General features: G+C 41.2%; 1 protein-coding gene across 2 annotated transcripts in view; it reads left to right on the forward strand.

The window, feature by feature from the left end:
* The first annotated feature begins 740 nt into the window (after positions 1–740).
* ENPEP (glutamyl aminopeptidase) overlaps positions 741–23,824 on the forward strand; it is an 82,040-nt gene continuing 58,956 nt past the window's right edge. For both annotated transcript variants that reach the window (XM_045799152.2, XM_087866397.1), the window contains exons 1-3: positions 741–1,662; positions 13,687–13,828; positions 15,848–15,979. In XM_045799152.2, coding sequence (XP_045655108.2) covers positions 1,034–1,662; positions 13,687–13,828; positions 15,848–15,979 — 903 coding nt within the window. In that variant the 5' untranslated portion in view covers positions 741–1,033. The remainder of the gene's footprint in view (positions 1,663–13,686; positions 13,829–15,847; positions 15,980–23,824) is intronic.

The raw sequence follows: 23,824 nt of genomic DNA on the forward strand, positions 1-23,824 counted from the left end.
GCCAGCTTTCGCATCTGGAATTTGCTGCAAACATGGTCTCCACATCAAAGTCTCAGGAAGCTGATCTCACTAGGAGGCCAACTGCAGAGATGAGTGTATCTACCCCAGTCTAGTTATCTAACCTAATGAGTTTATCTTCCTTGTCGTTCTGTCCTTTCAATCCTTTCCCTTTCTGCCTCTTTTTTTTTTTTCTTTTTTCTTTTTATGCTCCTCAGCTCCACGACCGCTTTGGCTAATTTCACGTTCCCTCCCTCTTCCATCCAGCATTTACCCAACTGATTCAGAGTCACTTGCTATGCTTTGCTAATCCGGCAATTCAACAAATATTTACTGAGTACCTAAGGGGTCCTTGAATTTATGTATCCCTTTGCACATCCAGCTCCAGGGTATGACTTTGGTAAAGGCAGAGCCTGAATGTGTTTGTGTAAAATGAGGGGAAAAACCGAAAAGAAAACACTTGGCTTCTTGGGCGAGCTACCTGATGAAACAGCTGAAATCCAAGAAGCCCTTTGGTTAAGAGAGAGAGAGCGTGTGAGCACAACAGGAAGAAGCCGTAGACCCAGTGGCAAAGGTTGAGTTTTTCTATTGCAAGCTCACTTCTTTCCCCGAATCCTCTCTCCCTGAAAGCTGCTGACAGGACTTTGGCAAGGGCTCATCCTCCCGCTCCCTGATAAGCTAAGCCCTATTTTATATTTAACTCAGTCCTGCGCAGGAGGGGCGGGGTGGGGATGCGTCCTTTATAAGGGGAGCTGTGACAGTGTTCTCGGCCGTCCTCTTCCCGGGGCTCAGCCTCCCCTCCCGAGCCCTTATCCCACCCCCTTATTTCCGCGTCCATCCTTGAGTGGCTGGTGGGGAACTTGAGCCGAGAGGAAAGACGCAGGGAGCCGGAGAGGGGTGTGGGAGAAACGCAAACAGGCTGCCAAGCCAGGGAATTCCTCCCAATTTGAAAAGGAAGTCAGCTGACTTTAGTTAGTTAGTTAGTTAGTTAAATTTAACATCCTTTTGTGTGTAGTATTTGACTTTGGAAACAAAAATGAACTTTGCGGAGGGAGAGGACGCTAAGAGATACTGCATTAAAACCAAACATGTGGCCATAATCTGTGCGGTGGTGGTGGGGGTAGGATTAATAGTAGGACTTTCCGTGGGCTTGACCAGGTCCAGCAGCTCCACCGGGGACGCCGGGCAGGGCCCAGCCCCGGCTCCTTCCCAGGTTCCTTCCCCTGAGATCCCTCCGGAGGACCAGGGGGTCTGCCCTGCCAGCGAAGATGAAAGTGGAGACTGGACAGACTTCAGGCTGCCGGACTTCATCAGCCCCGTGCACTATGACTTGGAGGTGAAGCCCCTGCTGGAGGAGGACACGTACACAGGCAGCGTGACCATCTCCATCAACGTGAGCGCGCCCACCCGGTACCTGTGGCTGCACCTGCGGGAGACCAGGATCACCCAGCTCCCCGAGCTCAAGAGGTCCTCCGGGGAGCAGGTGGAAGTCAGGCGGTGCTTCGAGTACAAAAAGCAGGAGTATGTGGTGATGGAGGCAGGAGAAGAGCTTGCAGCCAGCAGTGGCGAGGGCGCCTACCTCCTGACTATGAAGTTCGCCGGCTGGCTGAACGGCTCGCTCGTGGGATTTTATAGAACGACGTACGAGGAGAACGGACAAATCAAGTAAATATTCATTTTTGCTTTATTTACCCTCAGCTCACGTATTTGTTTTCCATTTCTCCTCCCTTTCCTTTTCACTTTCCACCTTTTAATTGTTTCATCGGTCTGATTATCTAAACTTGGTTTCAATTCTGCCTGTTCACCTGGGAAACGAAAACTCCTGCCCTGTGATATTTTCAAAGCCTATCAGAAAACTGAAAATTACAGAGTGAGTTTCGTGGAGCCCAAAGAATCAGTTTAAGTCTTTAATTTCATCAGGAAAAAATCACAATGTACTACATCCTGTCAGAACGCAGAAACTGCTTGCAGAAACTACCTCTGATTTTAAAATCCATGTGTTTGGTAAATTTCATGGCCACGGTCTTGGGCTATATGACAATGATTTAAAAGTGAACTTTTTTTTTTTTTTTTTTTTAAAGATTTTGATTTTATTTATTCGACAGAGATAGAGACAGCCAGCGAGAGAGGGAAACAAGCAGGGGGAGTGGGAGAGGAAGAAGCAGGCCCACAGCGGAGGAGCCTGATGTGGGGCTCGATCCCAGAATGCCGGGATCACGCCCTGAGCCGAAGGCAGACGCTTAACCGCTGTGCCACCCAGGCGCCCCTAAAAGTGAACTTTTAAAAATTATAATTTTGAGTATTTTATTGGAGAAGGGATGTTGAAAGGGTATGTAAAATCCACAGAATTGTCTTTGTGTCTTTAGGAAGGAAGGCAGGAGTCTGTTTTTATCTAGTATGGCTAGAACCATGTTCCACACATAAGCTTTTAGTAACCACTCATTGAGTTCACACATTAGTGGCGGCACATGGATGACTCTTTGGGCTTATTGTCCATCACGCAATAAGCAATGGTAATGCTGAGCTTTTTGCAACATAACGCTATATTAAGTAATTAAGGATATAAAGATATATCAAGTAATTAATATATGTATTTTTGCATTTCTGAGTCTAGCAAAGATGGTTACTTGCTTTGGCCATCAATCAGATGCTATTACTATGTTAAGGGCATAAATTCTCTCAATGAATTAAAAAAAACTTCACTCTGTGCGTGTGGGCCTTGCATGAGGAAGGAAGGCTATACTGAGGCATCACTGAACTTGAAACTGCTTTGACCTTTGCTTATGTGGATTCTTGACAGGCAAATCATTAAGAAACCTTAGTGTCGGGGCGCCTGGGTGGCTTAGCCGTTAAGCGTCTGCCTTTGGCTCAGGGCGTGATCCTGGCATTATGGGATCGAGCCCCACATCAGGCTCCTCCGCTGGGAGCCTGCTTCTTCCCCTCCCACTCCCCCTGCTTGTGTTCCCTCTCTCGCTGGCTGTCTCTATCTCTGTCAAATAAATAAATAAAATCTTAAAAAAAAAAAAGAAAAGAAAAGAAACCTTAGTGTCACAGTTCACAAATATGAGTCTGGGGCCAGGCCCTTGCATATCCCTTCTCTATGTTGTTTTAAGCATCTTACAGAGCAAAGTAAAGCTTTTGGTCAAAATTCTTCCTATTGTTTCTCAGAGGGACCCAGGGACTAAAATGGAATGTTTAACTATCCTTATATTACTGGGGGATACACTAATAAATTGAATAGAAATGGTAGTTTGAAAAAATATTTGAAGGGAGCATGCTCATAGACTGTATCTTAGTGTCACTGGCAGTAAAACAAGCTTCTTTATTGTGGACATATTTTTTCCTGTTTATAAAAATTAAAAATAAGGACAGCATGGAAAATTATAAAGAAGGAAAATCAAAAGAAACTATAAAGAGAAACTTCACATTCATGTTGATGAATATTTTTTTAGGCAATCAAATTATAATTATATAATGTCCATGTATCTATGTGCCTTTTTGACTTCATATAAGCATTTCCTCTCATTCTTCCATATTTTCAAGAATCTGATTTTAAACGTCTGTGCATGAATGCACTGCTATTTTTTAAGACCTATTTCCTAATACTGGATATTTAAATTGCTTTCAGTAGTTATTACAGTAAAAGAGTCAGAAAAGAACATAGCTGTAAGTAAACCTTTAAGCATATATCTGTTTATTTCCTTATGTTAGGATACATTCAATAAAATAGAATTGCTGGGTCAAAGAGTACAAATATATCAAGAAACTTCTAACATTTATTTTGTTTACTTCATAAATAACACACATTCATCCAGAAAACTTGGAAAGCAGAGAAAATTGTTATCACTGAAATATAGTCATTATTAATATTTAACAGATATTCTTTCAGTATTTTTTCTGAATACAGATAAAGATGGATCCATCTTTATCTAAGATAAAGTCTGTATCTGAATACAGATTACGTTGTACACTGTATTGTGTAACATGTTTTTAGAATATGTCAACTTGAACATGGTTTGGTAGATGATTTAATGGGTACATGATAGTCAGGTATATGGATATAATGTACTTTATTCCACTTTTCCATTACATTTGGGCATTTAAGTTTCTCCTACCTTTTTTTTACCTTTTTTATAAACACCTATAAAAATATAATAGCATCCTTATCAAATATGTATAACATTTTCTACTAATTCTGTAGGAAAATTCATAGGCAATCGGTCCACACTGTGTATGTGTGGGTGCATACATTTGTGCGTATGTTTACACATGTATACGTAAATATAACATGTGCAGGCTCCTGTGTGTGTCTCCAAACTGACTTTCAATAATATATTTCAAGTTACGTTTCCACAAATAGTGAATAAAAGTGCCTATTTCTTGAGCCCAATTTGGGAGGGAAAGGCATTATGTTTGGAAGAATATCCACCTTCAGAAGATTCTAGAAATTCATTAGTTGAGTTGAAAACAAGTCAAAGCTTTCAAGTGATTATTGCTAAGACTTTAAAATTGTTTCTTGGGTTGAGAAAACAGTAGAAACTTCATTCGAGTAAGACCACCAAAATACTATAAAAATTCTATGCACTACAGGAAGGCCAAAAAATATGGAACAAGATTCCGTAAGTTTCTCTTATGGACTTCATAAGTTTAAGAAAGCGTTATATTCTAAAATATATATTATTCATTTGCCTCTGGATTATTTTACTGTACCAGTTAAGTTTTACCATAAAGTATATACTTGAGAGCTGATATCCCGAAACTCGGCTGTCGTAATTGTTGGCAAATACCAAGTTAGAGCAAGACTGGTGAGAGAGGAGGGCTCATGTGGGTTGTCCTGGAGGACGGGTAATGCTGAGCTCGTCTGCTTTTCTTGGTGGCAGTTGAGGCTCTCACGTTACCCAGGAGGTTGCTGGTTCTGCCCTGTCTACGTGGTTTTGGAAAATTTCTGGCACATACTCAGTAACCTCATTTAGGCTAAATGGAACGCTTTTTGTTTTTCTTGTTATGAAATATTTCAAGCATAAAAGGAGAGTCCATTGTTCTTGTTTGTTTGTTTTTCCCCCAAGCCCATAAGTAACATTTTGACCATATGGGCCTATGGGGGTTCTCATCCACAGAGCCCGCAGAAGGACGCAGGAGTGAGTTCACTGGGAGCAGCACTGTTCTTTCATTTTATATAGCGAGCTGCAGAATATTTGATGCTGATACATTTTAAAATGCCATCATAGCAATACATTTTTAAGCAGGCAGACAAATTATATCTTCTGACTCTTCTGTCTTACTGTAAAATTTAATGCCAGGGCTGAATATTAGCAGTTGCATATTATCATTGGGATATTATTGCTGCGACCACAATGCAAACTAAACATGAGTGTGCGCAGTAGTAACCAAAGTGACTTGATTTCTGCAAATACAACCAGGACTTGAATGTGAACTTCACAGAGAGGAGTCAACCCTCTGGGCTTCTTTCCCTCAAAATTCAGAGGCAAGAGGAGAGTTGGAGAAGAAGGTAGAGCCAGTTTAGAGCTCCATGGCCGTGATATCCATATCATCTTGCTGAAGACCGGCTTGTAGTGAGGCTTAGGAGAAAAAGTGTGAGAAACTTAGAAGTCACTTTTCCTACTCTGATCTGTTCCTTATGATTGGAAGAAGCCACTTTTAAAAGGATTGGAGACTTTGGAGTGTCTTGCTGCCCACATCACCAATGCGCTCCACGCTCTCACTGTGTTATGTAGCGTTTCCAGTTGCTCTCTTCCCAAGCAGAGTTTCCCTCTACTCACATCTCCAAAGTGTATTTTCTTTTCTCCAAGGGCAGCATTTCCTTGTCAGCATTTGAACTACCTTTACAGCATTTCCCGACTTGCTGTCCCCCAGAGTTCTAGTCGCATAGGATATTAATAGGTATTGCCAGAAAAAAAAAAAAAAGCAGGGGAGGGATTCTGTGGCCAAATTAGTCTGGGCAATAACAGTAATACAAAAATGATGTGTTTCTTTCTTTTTTTTTTTAATAATGGGACTTCTCAAAGACTTTTACATAATAACATCCATTATGAACCTCTAGAGACTGCCATGAATCTCTGGAGCATGCAGCTTCCCAACTGTATCAGACTATGGAACCTTCCATAGGTGGGAGTTGGGCTGTCCCTCTCTTGTTCCCTAGTTAACACAGTGAGTACACATTTTCACATAGCCTCTCTCAGGACTAATGTCTTCTGGCACATGCTGGGACGTCCTGCAGAGCCCCAGCTCTTTTCCCATTGAGGAGTCCAATTTCCACCAATAACATCTCTATCTTCCCACTCTGTCAGGATCCACATTTTTCCTTGGTTCCTTTTCTCCCCATCTCATTGACTGGAAGAGCAATTGATAAAATCTTTTTTTTTTTTTTTGGACTTGGGAATGCAGTCTTCATATTTTAAGGACTGAGAATCATTGGAATTAACAAGAATTACAACAAGAGTTTACAAGAGGGACAAACGGTTTCTAGTTTGGGTATTTACAGCATTGCTCGGATTGAAGCTGAATTCTGATATAATGGTGGGATTGCAAAAGGCAAAAGCAAGTAAGAACATAAAAGAAGGTAAAAAAGGAAAGGCGCTAAGTCAGAAAAGCAGAGTGCAGAGAAGAAATTAGTTTGTAGGAGAGGTTTATATGAAGAGGCTACTAGAGATAACTCTGGAAAGCCTTTCGGGGAAAAGAAAGGAAGGGTAGCTAATGGCAGGCATGTAGGAAAAATTAAGTGGTGACTCTTTAGGTGGATGGTGAAGGAAAGAGCTAAATCCATGTGTGGGTATTTGGGAGATCGTGCGGTGATCCGAGGAAGAGAAGGTGGGGATCAGTAGGACAGTGATTTCAGGACAGACAGAAGAGGACACAATGGAGAAAATAAGAGGTAACATGGTCAGGATTTGCAGACTGACCATGCGAAAGGGGTGAGTTAGTTACGGATATAGAATGTCCCAGATATCAGATCTGAGAGCTCACACATTTACCCTGATACTGGAAATAGAAGAGAAGAACCAAGTTTAGGAGGGAAGGTCATGAGTTTGTTGTCAGATGCCACTCACGCATCCAGGAGGACATGTCCAGTAAGCGTTTGGATAACTAAGTGTGAAGCACAAGGTTAGGGCTTATGAGAAAGACTAGGAGTTAAGTGAAAATATGGCGGGAAGGAAACCAGTGAGATGGTCTTAGTTAAGTCTGTGGGGGTATATTCTCACATGCAGGGATATGTATACTCGTTTGTGGATTTAATCTTGAAATTTTGGCTGTATGTCTGTTTATTCATTATATTCTCAGATTGATATGTTGAGTTATCCATATACCCATTATCAATAAAGAAGAGATTTTTTTGGTCTTGTTACGTGTTGCAGGAGGCATGGTAATCTCTTTTATTTTGGAAGCAAGGAAACAAAAGGAAGCTTCACTTGACCTTGAATGGCTTCAACGTAGAAAAAAGCAACTGGGAAATAAATTTAAATAATTAACTGGTTCATTCAAACCACCATAAAAATATGCTGGAGTCTGGGGGCGCCTGGGTGGGTCAGTCGGTTAAGAGTCCAACTCTTGATTTTGGCTCAGGTCATGATCTCAGCGTCCTGGGATCGAGCTCCCTGTCGGGCTCTCTGCTCAATGGGGAGTCTGCCCCTCCCCCAGCTCACACGCACTCTCTCTCTCTAAAATAAATAAATCCTTAAAAAAATACGTTAGAGTCTGAATAGTCGAGATGGCTTGTCTTGCACTGATCAGCTCCCCTACTTCATTCTGGAACCTTAGTCTGCACAGACTCTTAGCAGTTGTGGCTGCCTCCCCTGCATCAGATGGCCTTTGTTTAAGGTTTGCACCCAGACCTTGTCCTTTATTTTGCTGGTTTAAGTGACTAAATTGCTGAACATAGCCAGAGCGCCTTCGTTGGAAACAGTGTGCCCAATGATTTATGAGGTAATCAAGTAATTCTTTTTAAAGTTGCTTCAGAGTGAACTGGTCTGTGGCTTGCACCCTCACCAACTCTTTCTCCAGCTTTCTATAAAGTCACCTTGGACTGATGTACTCAGAGAAGTCGGAGGGATTTCTTCCCTTTTGTAAATTAATAAGCTACACAGAATTGTATTTTTAATGTGCTGGGTCTAGTCAGTGACTTATTAACATGACATAGAGAGGCCCCTATGGAAAAATGGTTTAGCTCAGCACATTTGCCTGGGATTATAATTATTCAGGACAGGCTCAGGAGTCACTCCTGAACATACTGTGCTCTCGGCCAGGCTTTTTCCATTAATTTGCGGCACAACGCATCTGATTCTAAAAAGAAGTTTTAATCACCACAGAAAACCTCCCCGAAGAAGTTATGATCTACAATTGTTTTGCATCTCATACACCTTGTTTTAAAATTTGCAAACATTTAGAAAACTTCAGTAACTTTGGAATTTAGCATATAGAGAGGGGCTTTTGAGTTACACCGGAGTTCATGAGAAAAAATCACAAGTTACCATTGAAAGATATCGTGATATTGCCTGAGTACTTTTGCTCCAGCACAGATACTCGTGTTTAATGGATGAATTTTGAAGTCTGTTCTTGTGGAAAGTGCATTCACAGAAAGCATAGTTAACCTTCTGGAGTTAAAGAAAATAGATGAGGTGTGACCTAATCCTATCATGTGAATGTGAAGGGAATTTCAAATATATTACTAGTGATCTACCCCTTCTCACCCCCACATAACCCTGTGAAGAGGCCAGACGTACTTTGGTAACCTGGTTTGACAGATCAGGGCACTAAGAATCAGTATGTTTTGTGATAGGCACAAAATCACACTTTAAAGGGCTGAAGTAGGATTGGAATCTAGGAATTTTTACTCTTAGAAGAGGGTTTTCCCTGGGGTGCCTGGATTAAGCGTCCAACTCCTGATCTCGGCTCAGGTCAGGATCTTGGGATCCCAGGATTGAGCCCCCGCATTGGGCTCCCCGCTCAGTGGGGAGTCCGCTTCTCCCTCTGCCCCTCCTCCCCCCCATTCGTGCACTCTCTCTCTCAGATAAATGAATAAAATCTTAAAAAAAGAAAAAAGAAGAAAAGAGTTTTCCCCTGAAATCATATTGGCTCTGCACCCTTAAAAAAAGAAAACGGGACATATCTGGTAGCCCTTCTGGTGGCGGAAAGCCGCTTTACACACCTCACTTCACCTGCATCGATCGGTGTGACTGAGCTGGACTTGGTGTGATTTACGTTCCCCGCCCGACCACCGAGATGGACCGAACGCGTGACACAGCGGTACCAGGCCGCTCTGTTCCATTGCCAAAGCAGGTTCCGAGCTGCTCTCATTGAGGGAGGCTACTTTGTGCACGCGCAGCCCAGCCTCCTTTAAAGAGAGAAGGTGAGGAACGACTGAACGTTGCCTCTGTCGGGCACTTGGGGGTATGAACCTGAGCTCCGAGCTGAGGCTGAAACAGAGCGTTGGGAACCCTACCAATGGCTATTGCTCAGGCAAGTGGAATCCCACTCCCTCCTCACCCTGACCCCCCACCCTCTCTCTCCCCCTCTCATGTGTGAGCAAGCACACGCGCACACGCTCTCTCTCTCTCTCTCTCTCTCTCTCTCTCTTTCTCCTATTCCCAAATTAGTTAGCTGGCTTGTTCCTGAAGTGTAACTAAGCTGAAACATTCTTGCCGAGAGTGATTTTTCCTTTTCTTCTGCCTCTGGAAGAAATCAGAAGCCCGCAGAATTCAGAAGAAAAGGCAGCTGACTAAACATGGGGCTGGAGCTTGGTGGAGCTTATTGTAAAACCTTAGTACCCTGGGAAAGTGTGCAGGTTTCTTTATGTCCTGATGTGTTTGCAATTCTCCACAGTCTGCCCCGTGTTCGAAACTTCAATTGACTAAGCTGTTACCATCACAAAAACTAATCAGGAATGGCTCTACGGAAGAGTAAATTCTTGAGGCTTCTCTGGATAAGTTATCTTGAAAGAATTTCAAACTTAGAGAAAAATGACGAGAATAGTACAAAGAACTCCTAGAAACATTTTACTAGGATTCACCATTGTTAACATTTTGTCCTATTTCTCCTCTCACGCCTCGTCTCTTTGTCTCTCTCTCCCTTTAGAGTATTTGACACCTTATTTCCCTTTACATCTTAACATTCAGTATATATTTCCGAAGTACAGGGACGTTCTCCAACGTGACCCAGTGCGGATCTCTTATCAGCAGCTTACCGATTTCTTATCAGATCAGCTAATTCCTTATCAGCTTACTGATTTCTTATCAAAATCAGAAAATTTAACATTGATACCGTACAATTACCTAATCCACAGTCATAATCAAACTTTATCAGTTAACCCAAAGATGTCCTTCTGAGCTACTTTTTCTCAGTCCAGGATTGTCTGGATTCGTGCATTGCCCTTAAGGTTATGCCTTTTTTAGATTCCTTCAAACTGGAATAGTCCCTTAGCCTTTCTTTGCCTCTCACAACCATGCTATTTTTTTAATAATATATTTTTTATTATATTATGTTAGTCACCATACAGTACGTCGCTAGTTTTTGATGTAAAGTTCCATGATTCATTACTTGCGTGTAACACCCAGCACAGTACTCAGTACGCACCCTCCTTCATACCCATCACCGGCAACCTTGCTATTTTTGATGAGCACAGGCCAGTTATTTGGAGAATGTCCCTCAATTTTAGTATATCTGACTTTCCTCACGACTTAAAAATGCAAGTTAAGCAGTTTTTGTCAGGAAGTTCACAGAAGTGGCGCGGTGTCCCTCAGGAAGTCCTATCAGGAGACAGATAATGTTGGTCTGTGCTGTGATTAGCGATGCTGCCGCTGATCACGTCGGTGGTGCCCGGTGGTTTCTCCGCTGTAAAGTCACAGCTTTTCTCCTTGTAAGTGATTTTCAGAGTGATTCTTTGAAACCATTCAGATACCCCTTTCTTCATCACACTGTCGCCCTCTTGTTTTGGAATCCACTGATGACTTTTCTCTTAAAATCACTAATAGTCAATCTACTGTAAACAAAACAAACAAAACCCAGCTTCCCCCCTCCCCAATATATATATTGGAGTAAGGATCCATGGATTCTTATTTTAGTCAATGGGTTATAATTTCATTATTTATTTTGACATTCTAATTCCCCCAGATTGGACCAGGGGTAGTCCACTCAAGCAGGCTTCTGTGTCCTTTGACCTGTTCCAATGATTCTTTGAGAACTTCCTTCCTTTGGAGAAAAGCAAGATGTTCCAGGATCATCTTGGACTTTTCCTGACTCATCACTGGAATCGGCCATTTCTCTAAGGAGTCTGGTTCCTTTCAGTGGGGAGTGGTATTTACAAATCATCATCTGAGAACTAGCTGTGCTCATTTGTGACAAGCTGGTCAGTGCTCCTAGTTCTGCTCAGCAGACAGAACTAGGAAATATGTGTCTCAGTCTGGATTTTTATAGCCATCTACCAATATCTACACAAAAAATCGTTGAATTTACACCAAACCCGCAATTGCAATTCCATATCAAGGGAACATTCTAATCTTTCCCCTTTACAGGTTGTAACTCTCTTCCCCAACAGTGAGAAGCCTGCCTTCCATTATCCTCATTTTCTTTTTCACTTGCTCAAGCCTAGAATACAGAAAAGGTTGTTTCTGAATTGCTAACCGTACTCTACCGCAAAATACAACTCACTTGCTAGAACTTAATGTTCATTTACAATTACTTTTTGGTAAAATTAATACATGTTAAACACACAGATCTAATGGACACAATTCAATGAATTTTGACAAATGCATACACCTTTGTTACCCATACCCTTTATGAGATATAGATTTTTTTTTTTCAATCATCCCAGCAAGTTCCCTCCCTCAGTCAGTTGTCTCCCAAAAGACAACTACTTTCTGGTTTTAATTCTAACAGATGAAGTTTCTTGGCTGAGCTTTTAGCAAGTAATTTTTATATCTAGAGGCTTTTTTAAAAGAAATTCAAAAATATTTTGATTTCTTCTAGGTGGATGTTGACCAGTGGCATATTATTTCTTAGATAAATGAATTTATATAATACATCCTTGAACCAAAATAAAATGCAGACTCTTACCATGGCACCTGTTCAACAGCCAAATTCTTTTTTTGGCCCCAGTCCCTCTGGTTCACTGGACTTCAGCCGCCCTGGACACCTTTCGGGTCCTCAGCCATGTTAAGTTCTTTTCCGCTCCAACAACTGGGCCCTTGCTGTTCCCTCTGCTAGAACACATTTTTCTTGTGCTTACCCTGTCTGGCTTTTTCTCATCATTCAGATCTCAGCAAACCATTACTTACTCTCAGAGATCGTCCCTGACTATTTCACCTAATGGTGCTCACATTTTTTCCTAGATTATTCTCGTCTCTTTCCCTGTTTTATTTTCCATATACCTCTTATCACTCTCCTGATGTGTTTATTTACTCTTTGTTATTCCCTCAGCCCCTAGAATAATGCCTGGCAAATATGTTTGTGTGTGCGGTATGGGGACGGGGGAGGGGTATGGAAGGAAAGGGTTCGATAAATATCGGATGAAGGAAAGATCTAATGATTTAGCTTGGTATTCTTTTTGATATGCCTGAAGGACAAAATATTTTCCTTACCCAAATTGTTAATGAACATGTCGACATTGCTTTCTTTGTTTGCTGCTGCAAATTCCTCCTTTCTTTTCTAATTTTTACTTTGCTTACTCTTCTAATGACCAAATATACAATATCTTACTGTGATATAACTACGTGTAAAAATATTTTTTCTTTGATTTTTTTGAGCAGTTACTCAGAAAAAAAATATTATTTCCACTTTGAAATGATGGAAACATTAAACATTAACATTTTAATTTACACAGGCGTTTGTCTAGTTAGAGCCATAAAAAAATGCTGTCTCTTTTCAAAAGCAGGCTTTCAGCCCGGCCAAAGGTTGTTTCACCTGGGAGATTACTCAGAGCACTGCGTTTACGTGGAAATGCAATTGGAGTTTGTCCCTGGTGCAACATAAGTAAGAAAGAATGTGCCATGAGAGACAGGAGCTGGGGATTCTGGAAGATACTCCTCTGCTCTGTGACAGGACACAGCTGTTCCCTCTCACAAGGACAATTAGAAACAAGTCCTTGAGTTTGGCTTTGTGTTTATCTACTTGTTGCTCGATGGCTTTCGGGTGGGAAGAGTGATAGCTCGTAATTGGATTTATTTTTGCTTATCTACAGTTCACAGATTTTTAGTTATGGCACCAAAAAAAATCAAACGATTCATATAAAAGATCTGAAGCAGTTTTCAGATATTCATTTATTTGTTCACCTGAAAATTCCAGGAAAGACTTGGACAAGTATTTGATTGTTTTCTGGATGGAAGATCATTTTAAGAAATGCAGCATAATTATATAGTAGTTATAATTATACGCAGTTGTAATCACACAGTTGCCTTTTGTATAGGAATAGAAACACAGGGGTGGGCGCCTGGGTGGCTCAGTCAGTGAAGCGTCTGCCTTCGGCTCAGGTCATGATCCCAGGGTCCCAGGATCGAGCCCCACATCCAGCTCTCTGCTCAGTGGGGAGCCTGCTTCTCCCTCTCCCTCTGCCACTTTGCCTACTTGTTCTCTCTGTCTCTCTGTCAAATAAATAAATAAAGTCTCAAAAAAAAAAAAAAGAAAGAAACATGGGCTGTCAGAAGAGGCGACATGTATTTTGTTTGTGTGTTTGTTTCTAAGGAGCATAGCGGCCACTGATCATGAACCAACAGATGCCAGAAAATCCTTCCCTTGTTTTGATGAGCCCAACAAAAAGGCAACTTACACAATATCCATCGTCCACCCCAAAGAATATCAGGCAGTTTCAAATATGCCAGTGGAGGTAAGTACTTAAAAAATTTTGTGTGTGTGTGTGCAGATGTCTATTTATAATATCAGGTAAGTTGTCTTCTTTTGCTATGAGGGAACCCACTGAATTCTAAAATTAAATGTGCTCTCCTAGTTCATTTAGAGGCTTGAAAACACATTTTGGCAATCTCTTTTCATTGAGTCCTCAAAGTCTTTAACCTAACATATCGTAGGTCAAAAAGCCATGGTTGGGCTCCGAACCAGAATGAATACAGTAGACACCACTCAGCTGGGCTCTGCTTAACTGGAAGGATGCCCTAGTTAGGACGGATGAATGACAAACTCAACGAATTAGAGACTTAAAAATTTTCCTGGGCCCGGTCACTGTTCTTGGTTTTCAGTTGAATATAAGCCCAGAGCTACTGCAGAAAAACCCCAAACCATCACTTAACTACTGGAGCACAGAAGCCAACTCCAGGAAAGCCCATGCCCATAGAGTTTCTAGTAAACAAGTAGTCCTCATGAAACGCTGACAAAAATATAGGCTCCAGTAAGTTCTGTCTATAATTACTGGCGTAAGACTTTTTCCCGTCACCACTCCTCAACCACAGAACGGGTAATGCAGCTAAAGTGTCATTACCTAAAGTCGAGGGTTATTGTACCTTCTACATATAATAAATGCACATATATTCACATGTAAAAAGGTCGGGCTCATCCTTAAATATAATTGTCATCTACCTAATACTAGAAAAACACCCTGCCTACATTATATCTCCCATCTTTCTGATCCACCATCTGAAATGTCATCATTGAAATTCATCCCTTTTAATGATAATTATTCCTCCAAACAGCAAGAGCAAAAGAAAACAAATCAAAGTTTTAAGAGGGTTAAAAAAATAAATTGTCGTCAGCCATCTGGGCCTCACAAGGTGAATTCGTTTATCAATTTGTTTTCTTCTGGTGTTGGTCACCTGACCCATGGAGTTTTGACTGGAGAAGAAAGAGGGGAGGATACACTTCAAGTCTGACCCACTAATCTAGAAGACTGGGTCAGGGTAAAAGGCCCTTTGAATGTTCCGTCTGGAAGGAGGAGGGCAGGTGGGAAGGGAGAGGATGCAAACCTCAGCAGCCTCTGCTTTAGACCTCCCAGATGACCATTGCATTTTGCAGAGAATATTTCCTCACCCATCACTCATTCCAGACAATAGTCCCAGAAGAGGGAGAAATTCTGGGTCTTTAGGAGGTCAAAATTGACACTGCCCATTCTTACTGTAGAGTAACTTTCTCTCCCAAAACTGGCACTTGTGGCTGGCTTGTCAAGGAGCATCGATTCTAGTCCAGCCTTCCTCACTTAATCCCCTGTGAAGGCTTCCCAGCATCCCCCAGTGGGGACTTACTGGGAGGCTGCAGGGCCCGTGGAAGTTGTTAAACAATGGGAGCAGGAGTCGGGCAAGTATCCACGCATGGAGTAGGACCGGTGATTGGCAGCGAGGAAGGCAAAGCTGGCATGGACAGCAAACTGGACAGGTGGAATCGGTAGTGACATCAAGGAATGAAATCCTTCTCTCTGGCCCTGGTAAGCAGGGCAGTGACTTTAGTGATGATACCTTGGCTCTTTGATGGGAGACCCCAGTGATGGAAAAGAGAACCCAGCATCCCGCTGTACCCGTACAGCGACTGCCCTCCCGCGGCCCTATCTGCTCCGCTCTTCCTGAGAGCATGAAGCTTTTCTTCACTGACGGAGCCGGTCTCCCCTCAAATATCAGGGTCAGGATCGTGTATTCAACATAGAAAGACAAATTCCTACGTCACAAAGTTGTATCTTTCCCTGGGAAACCTCACACGATGTATAGTTGAATCACTCTTTCACAGGACGAAAAATAAATGCCTTTCCTTCAGTCTTTTTCTTTTATCGCCATTCAGGGGTAAAAAGAAATGTTATCCCTGAGCTCTGACAAACCGGACTGAAAAGCCAGGGTTGGAGAAATCATTTGTTTGTCTTGTACCTGATTGATCTTTTGATAAACAAAAGACGATCTTTTGTTTCCAATAGAAAGAAGAGTCGGTGGATGATAAATGGAATAGAACAACTTTCGAGAAGTCTGTCCCTATGAGCACCTACCTGGTGTGCTTCGCCGTACATCAATTCGACCGCGTTGAGAGGCTATCAAAGCGAGGAATACCTGTGAGTCCCATTATATTTTTAAAAATTTCCTACCTATGCATTTGTGATTAATTTTCTATGTTTTTTTTTAAAGATTTTATTTATTTATTTGACAGAGATAGACAGCCAGTGAGAGACGGAACACAAGCAGGGGGAGTGGGAGAGGAAGAAGCAGGCTCATAGCGGAGGAGCCTGATGTGGGGCTCGATCCCATAACGCCGGGATCACGCCCTGAGCCGAAGGCAGACGCTTAACCGCTGTGCCACCCAGGCGCCCCAATTTTCTATGTTTTTTGAATAGTTTTTCTCCTCATGTAACAGACTGGGAAAGCCCATTAGTTCTCAGCGTCCGTGAGCAATGTAGGACATCATAAGCTAAAAGGACACATGTGAAAAATAAACAGACATGACCAACATAGGAATGACTAGTTTTGGATTATTTCAAAAGGAAAATTCACTATAAAAAGAAAGTGAGCTCCTAAGTACATCAGCACAAGTATATTAAAATATCTGAGCATGCCCAGTTTCGTGAAGTGATTGAATATGTGTGGGTGGCGTCCTGGACGGAGACCAGAGAGGGAGGAAGAGGCCACAGGAAGATGAGTTTTCGATGCCATTCCTCTACGTAATTCAAAATAAGACAACAACAAAGTGTCAAAAAATAGTTTTAAAAGTGTAAGAGATAAAAAAAAAAAACTTTTTAAAATCAAGATGCTCAGGGTGCTGGGTGGTGGCTCAGTCAGTTAAGCGTCTGCCTTCAGCTTGGGTCCTGATGCCAGGGTCCTGGGATGGAGGGTCCTGGTTCAAGGCCCGAGGACTGGCTCTCTGCTCAGTGGGGTGTCTGCTTCTCCCTCTGCCCCTCCCCTTGTTCATGCTCTCTCTCTCTCTCGAGTAAATAAATACAATCTTGGAAAATAAAATAAAATAAATAAAATTAAGATGACCAGTTCAATAATTTTCTTTTGAAAACACAAATACTTTCACCTAATTGGTCTTCTCATTTTGGAGTCTCCCATTTACCTTCTGCCCTAAACACTTGCTTAATCTTTTGGTTAGTCCACCTCTGTGCTATAGAAATACAACTTTCTAAGGAAAACAATCATCACTCCTATTTTACAGATGAGAGAATTGAAATTTAATATGTGTAAGTAATTTGCTCAAGATCACCCGGGTGGCAAGTGGTGGACACTCAGATTCTTTCCAAATACCGTACCTGGCTAAACCTTCTGAAATATGATATTCTAAAAATACCTTTACCTTTTTACCAATCACTGGAAGGAAGGGATGAATTCCTGTATTTCCTGTGAAACTACCTCCGAGGACATTTGCCTTAGTGTTGGCTAGTAGGAGTCAAGCGTGGTGACCAGCGTGCTGCCTGTACTGTGTCCCGATTATAGCGAATGGGGGAAAGTCCTGAGACCTTTTCAAAGGGGCTATAGATCATGACGACTTCGGTCTTCGGTCGTCCCTTATTACATGTGTTGCTTTGATGTGACCTTCAGTCATGGTAGAGCACTGCCGGGGGCTAAGACATGATATTAGATGTAAAAAAGAAATGCCGCTGGAAAGAGGAGATTGTGTTTCTGTGCTGTGCTGAACGTCACCGCTGGCGCTCCTCCCGCGTTGTACGGAGGGGAAAGCATTAGCCCGGCTTCTGCTCTCTTCCCATCTCATATCAGTCAAAGAATTTTCATCTGAAGGTGCTTTCTTCATGCCCCACAGTTCAGTTGCATGAATGTCTTTCATGGTGTGCAAGTGTTTTCCACACCAATTTTTAAACATGATGCTTATGTTTGGGACAAGTTTTTTATTTTGGGTAGAAATGCCAAGGCAAAACAGAAAGCTTAAACAATTCACTAATGATGACATAATTTCCTAAATAAACACCATGCAACCAACCAAGCAGCAAAATGACAGGGTACTTGGAGTTATTTCCCACAGTGACAGGGAGTTTGCATTTCCAATGTGACTCTATCACCTGGTCCTCTGACCAAGGACACTTATTTGTAAGGTGGTGACACTGGCTGGTTGAGTCATTAGAGCCTGTACCAGTTAGTTAGCTGAGCTCCAGTGATGGATTTTATTTAAGGGTTTGGATGACATAATGGAAAATATAATTTGGCAAAAGATCCCAATGTCCTTTCAGTGGTAAATGTTTCTTAACTATCAGAGCTGAGCACATAACATCCTATCGTCCATTTGGCGACGTTTTCACCATTTGGGTGGGAAATGAGTATGGTCGTCATATATTGCTCTCGGTCATCTATCTGATCAGAGAGGAGCAGAAAGCCACAATCTTTTTGGACAATTCTCAGAGACTCTGGGGCAGGGGAAGTCAGTGAAAGTGAGCCATGGAGCTTAGCAAAGTAGATGCCCTTCCCTCTACCCCGTCTACAGAAGACAGGCAAGCAGATTTTGCCCTCCTGCAAAACCTGGTAGGGCTATTTTCTACAAAAGGTGAACAGACCCTCAGAAAACTTTTAAGGCATCTAATGTGAATGTCAATTTATGGTAAATTCTGCCTCGTTGGCATTTGAGAGGTTCCCTGCCTGGCTTTTCCTACCCACTCCCTCTAAATTGAAATCTAACAGTTAGCACTCAAGCACAGACGCCCCAGTACAGTTTCCCGCTCCAGAAAGAATGACAGGGAAACCAACCTACTTAAATCTACCTAAATGTGACATCAGCGGGAACGCAAACCAGCCTCAGTGCTGCAATCTTAGAGCTGAACAGACAACTTAAGATAAACAGGTGTATGAGGAAAGCAACATAAAGGAGAAAATCCAAGACAAACAAAAACACAGTGGGGGCAAATAGTAATAATTGGGTAAAGTAAAGAGAATTCCAAAAAAAAGCTATAAAAAATTAAACTTTCTCACGCATACAACCTTCAATTATTGCCCTCAGAGATTCAAGAAGATATGATCACGATAAAATAGAAAGAAAGCTACGAGCAAACAATCAGAAATCAGTAGCCAGAGTTTAGAAACATGATCTCCAAAGCATAACCTGGCCCCACCCCCCAGGACCCTGCTACCAAGTACCAATTAGCCTATGGCTTCAGTTCTGCCCACTGCTCTGTATTTTTATCAAGTCCATGGAGATTTTATTTAGAGTCCTAGTATGTCTTGTGGGTTTTCCATTTTTACATTGCATCTGTCATTCCTGTATGTGGGGCCACCTCCCATCTTCAAGTTACTGTACCATCTTGACCCAAAGTTCCTGTATTTCTATTTCAGTTTAAAAAAAAAAGAAAAGAAAAGAAACTGGGTAGTTTTTCTGTAAGACAACACTTTCAATAGAACTTTCGTGAACCAAAAGACCATTCTTTTTTTTTTTTTTTGATTTTATGTATTTATTTTAAAGAGAGAGAGTGTGTGTGCACAGCAAAGGGAGGGACAGAAAGAGAGGGAGATGGACGAGCGGACTCCCCGGGAGTCCGACTCGTGGCTTGATCCCAGGACCCTGAGATCAGACACTTACGTAACTGACAACCACCCAGGTGCCCCCAAAGACCATTCTTATTCACTTTGCTTCTGACAGTATTATTCTGGTACATTAATCATTTGCTATTCACAATCAGATTATACTGTGCAATCAAGAATCAGTAGCACCCTGATTAAACTCTCTGGGGGGTGTTGGGCATTCTGGCAGTAGTTCCTTTGTATCAGTAGACATGGAATCCAGACCTATGTTCTTCTTGTTTACCTGAGATTGCACAGCGGATATTAGTAGTTGAACCATTCATTATGCTTAAAATGTCCTTGTTGCTCATGAGAAAAAATTAGATTAGAGGACTCATCCCAAAAAACTGTGAAGAAGAAAGGTAACTGAGTTTGAAAGGTAGCTCAAAAGACTTTAAAGTTTAACTCTGTATATTTCCTTGTTTGTACATTATTTGCATTGTATTTTAATTCAGTCCTGAAAAAAACAGAATAACTTGAAGGGTTACTCCAAGTAATTTAGCAACAATTGAGGCCAGCCATTGATGGAAAGACTTAACTCTGTTGATAAGAAATATCCTGAGGCCTTTTTCAGGTTTTGTTGATTGTTCAAGGGTTTTAAAGTAAATACAATTTTCAGGTACTTATCCAAAGAAAATGAAAAGACGAACTCGAAAAGATACATGCACACTTATGTTCACTGCAGCTTTATTTACAGTAGCCAAGATATGGAAACAACTTAAGTGTCCATTGATGGATAAATGGATAATTACACACACACACACACACAAACACACACACACACACACACACAGGAATATTATTCAGCCATTAAAGAATGAAATAGTGCCATTTGTGACAACATAGGTGGGTCTTAAGTGCTAAGTGAAATAAGTCAGACAAAGAAAGACAAATACTGTATGAGTTCACTTACATGGGGAAACTAAAAAACTAACAAAACAAACATAAAAATAAACCCAAAAAACAGGTTCATAGACACAGAGAACATATTGGTGGTTGCCAGAGGTGGGGTGTGTGGGGGTTGGTACAATGGGTGAAGAGGGTCAGAAGATACAAACTTCCAGTTATAAAATAAATAAGTTATGGGGATGAAAAAATAAAATAAAAGAAATGAAATGAAATCACTGAATTCTACTCAAGAAAAACAAAAATTTAAAAACCTGATCACTACAAAATGTGGAGATTATATGACTTCCCAGTTAAATGAATTAACTCCTGAATTATCAATAAAATGCACTTGTATTGTTTTTATAGGAGTCAGATTATGGGAAATAACGTCCTTGATAAAAATTTCATTAACCTGATAGGTTAGTTCAAAGTTTTCCATTGAGCTATATTGCATTCTGTTTTCAAATCCAGAACAACATGGATTATGAATATGTTTTTCAGTTTTAAAATTTATAGGTTTAATACATATAAATTATAGAAAATTTGGACCAAAAAAAGCAGGTAGAAAAAAGAAAAGTCACCCATATTACCATATATAAAATCATTCTAAGTTATTAGCTTTGTGAAGTACATTTGACTTATAACCTCAGTAATTTTGCCAGAATTTTTAGTTTTGCACTGGTCTTCCAGGAATCAAATTCAGGACAAGTTATATGGTAAGGGTGATCCTGTTTCTGAGAAACAGTAAGTTCTAATTAAGGCTTGGATTTCTTTGGATATTTGACCTCTGTCTTTTGTAAAGAAGGGTGTGCAAAAAGGAGCAGATACCTTGCTGGAGATTATTTCAACTCCAGTCATATTCTCCTTGGCTTTCATGATCAGGGGGAGGAAGTTGAGGGGGACTGCTCAGTAAGAGAGTGCTGGTATTACCCACTGAATTAGGTTTATAGTATAACCATATTAATTTGATTAATTTGGTAAGAGAGATTATACTGTGCTTGCTTGAATAGTTGCACTGGAATTATACCTTTGAATGAATCCTTCCTACCTGCCTATGTCTTCTTACTTGCTTCTGGCTTGGTGCATTATTTGTCCGGATTGGAAAGATTGGTTGAGGGCAGGAAACAGGTGTATTGTGGTTTTGTTTGTTTGTTTTTTTTAATAAGCTTTTTTTTAGAGCAATTTTTGTTTTTCTGCCATGGATTTTAATTTATGCATTCCCCTATATGGAAATAGTCTTATTAGAAATAAGTTCCATTGTTTTAATACTCAGATATGTTTTTAAACTTATTTTGAAATAATTTTAGATTTACAGGGATTGCAAAGATACAACAGAGTTCCTATGTGACATTCACCCAAGTTTCGCCAAAGTTAACATTTTACAAAACCATTTATCATGCATTCATCAAAACTAAGAAATGAATTTTGTACAAAACTATTAACTAGACTACAGACTTTCTTTGACTTTCACCAGTTTTTCCACTAATGTGCTTTTTCTGTTCCAGGACCCAATAGATGATACCACAGTAGTCATGATGTCTCCTTAATTTTGTCCAGTCTGTGGCATTTTCTCAGTCCTTCCTTTTTTTAAACGATATGGATACTTCCGAAGAGTACTGGTCAGATATTTTGTACAACGTCCCTCAAGTTGAGTCTGTCTGATGTTTTCTCATGATTACAGTGGGGTTTTGGATTTGGAGGAAAAATACCACAGAGATAAGGTACCCCTCTCACTAGATCATATCGGGGGTACATGCTATCAACACAACTTATTACTGGCGAGGCTAACGTCAATCACTTGGTTAAAGTGATGTCTGGTAGGTTTCTGTAGTATAAATTACTGTTTTTCTTTTCCATGTCCTGTCTGTTATAAGCAATCACTAAGTACAGCCCACCCCCAAGAGGAAAGCGATTAAGCCCCACTTCCTGGAGGAAGGACTATCAGAGAATTTATGGAGATACGGCCACCTCAGTGATGAATAAATATTTATAGGGAGAGATAACTAAAGGTTATGAACCTATCCTAGTTCTCCCTAAGGCTTTGACCACTCATTGTTACGAGCTTTTTAAAAAGAATTCATTTCTTTACTGGAAGGGCTATTCTAAATTTGTGGCTCTTAATCTTCCCTAAAAGAATGTATTCAATTCAGGAAGCCATAAAGGATCACTAATGATTCGTATTCAGTATTTAAATTTACAACAACGTAAACATACTATGAATTTAAAAATACATAAAATTCTAGGAGGTAAGTTAGGCTTTTTAAATGTTTGGCTTTTGTTCTAAAAAAAATTCTACTGCGGTAATAATAATCATCAAGCCTCAAACAACTTCAATTTTGACTCCATTGAAAAGTAAGCTTCGAACAAACCCTTCGTGTAACCCTTCGAACGCCGCTGGGTTGTTTCTCAAACAGTACCTCCCAGCAGCTGAGTTCTAAACTCGGACTCTGGCCACATTTGAACCTACAAAGCCATGGCCAGAAAATAGTCCTTAGTCACCCATGATTCGAGCCAGGGCTTTGCATATTTATGATAATTTGTCTGTGGGGATGGGGCAAGCTCAAACGTAGGAAGAATACACCACATTGCTGGGATCAGGCAGCCTAAACAAAACTTGACAAATACCGATGGTATCACTACTCCTTTCTGCCGAGTATTCTTCCGCCACGGCTCTTCCTACTTCTGCCGAGTATTCTTCCGCCACGGCTCTTCCTACTTCTGCCGAGTATTCTTCCGCCATGGCTCTGCCTACTTCTGCCGAGTATTCTTCCGCCACGGCTCTGCCTACTTCTGGAAGAACATTTGGAGGAATATAGACTCACGCAATTAAACACATTGACAGCATGTGTAGTTACACCAACTGTGTACCTTTAGTACACGTTTCTGGACTTAAAAATGATAGAGACTTATTTTTCTCTTTCTCATCCTGGCTCCGCCAGCAATGGTAACGAAACAACCAGTCAGGTTGTTATGAGCTTTTTAAAAAGGTTAAGTAGCCTTCTTGAGCCCCGACCAGGTGCACAGGGAGGACGCTGAGCCCCGAAAGGAACGAAAGATGCTAAGATAACTGTGCTTCAGTTGAGATGTAAGCAGGTGGTCACCACTGTCCAGTGTCACGCAAGTGGGTTTTCAGGTCTTCGCTGGTCATACTATCTCTTTCGATGCCAAAGACCTCACCTTGTGTTTTAGGGGCTCCGCGGAGGTCCAGGGCCCTATAAAGGGGTATGTCTATTTGGAGCAGTTCAGATAAGACTCTTTAAAACCTCAAGAGATGAACTGGTGCTAAACCTGTGAAATGATGGACAGCAGAAAGGCAGGCCGTTGCCGATAGGTCAAGTATATGTAATTTAGAAAACATAAATAATAGAGAAGCTGTTACGAGTAATGCTGGGACAAGAGGTGTACACAGATAAGCAAGAATCGTACATTCCTGGGCCATTCCTGGGCAAACCTGGATGGCGCGCTCACCTTTATCGATAGAAAACACTCAACAGACAAGGACAGTAGGACACGAA

This window comes from Ursus americanus, chromosome 13 (assembly GCF_024610735.1).
Source record: "Ursus americanus isolate L20-20 chromosome 13, mUrsAme1.1.p, whole genome shotgun sequence".
Classification (NCBI taxonomy): Eukaryota; Metazoa; Chordata; class Mammalia; order Carnivora; family Ursidae; genus Ursus; species Ursus americanus.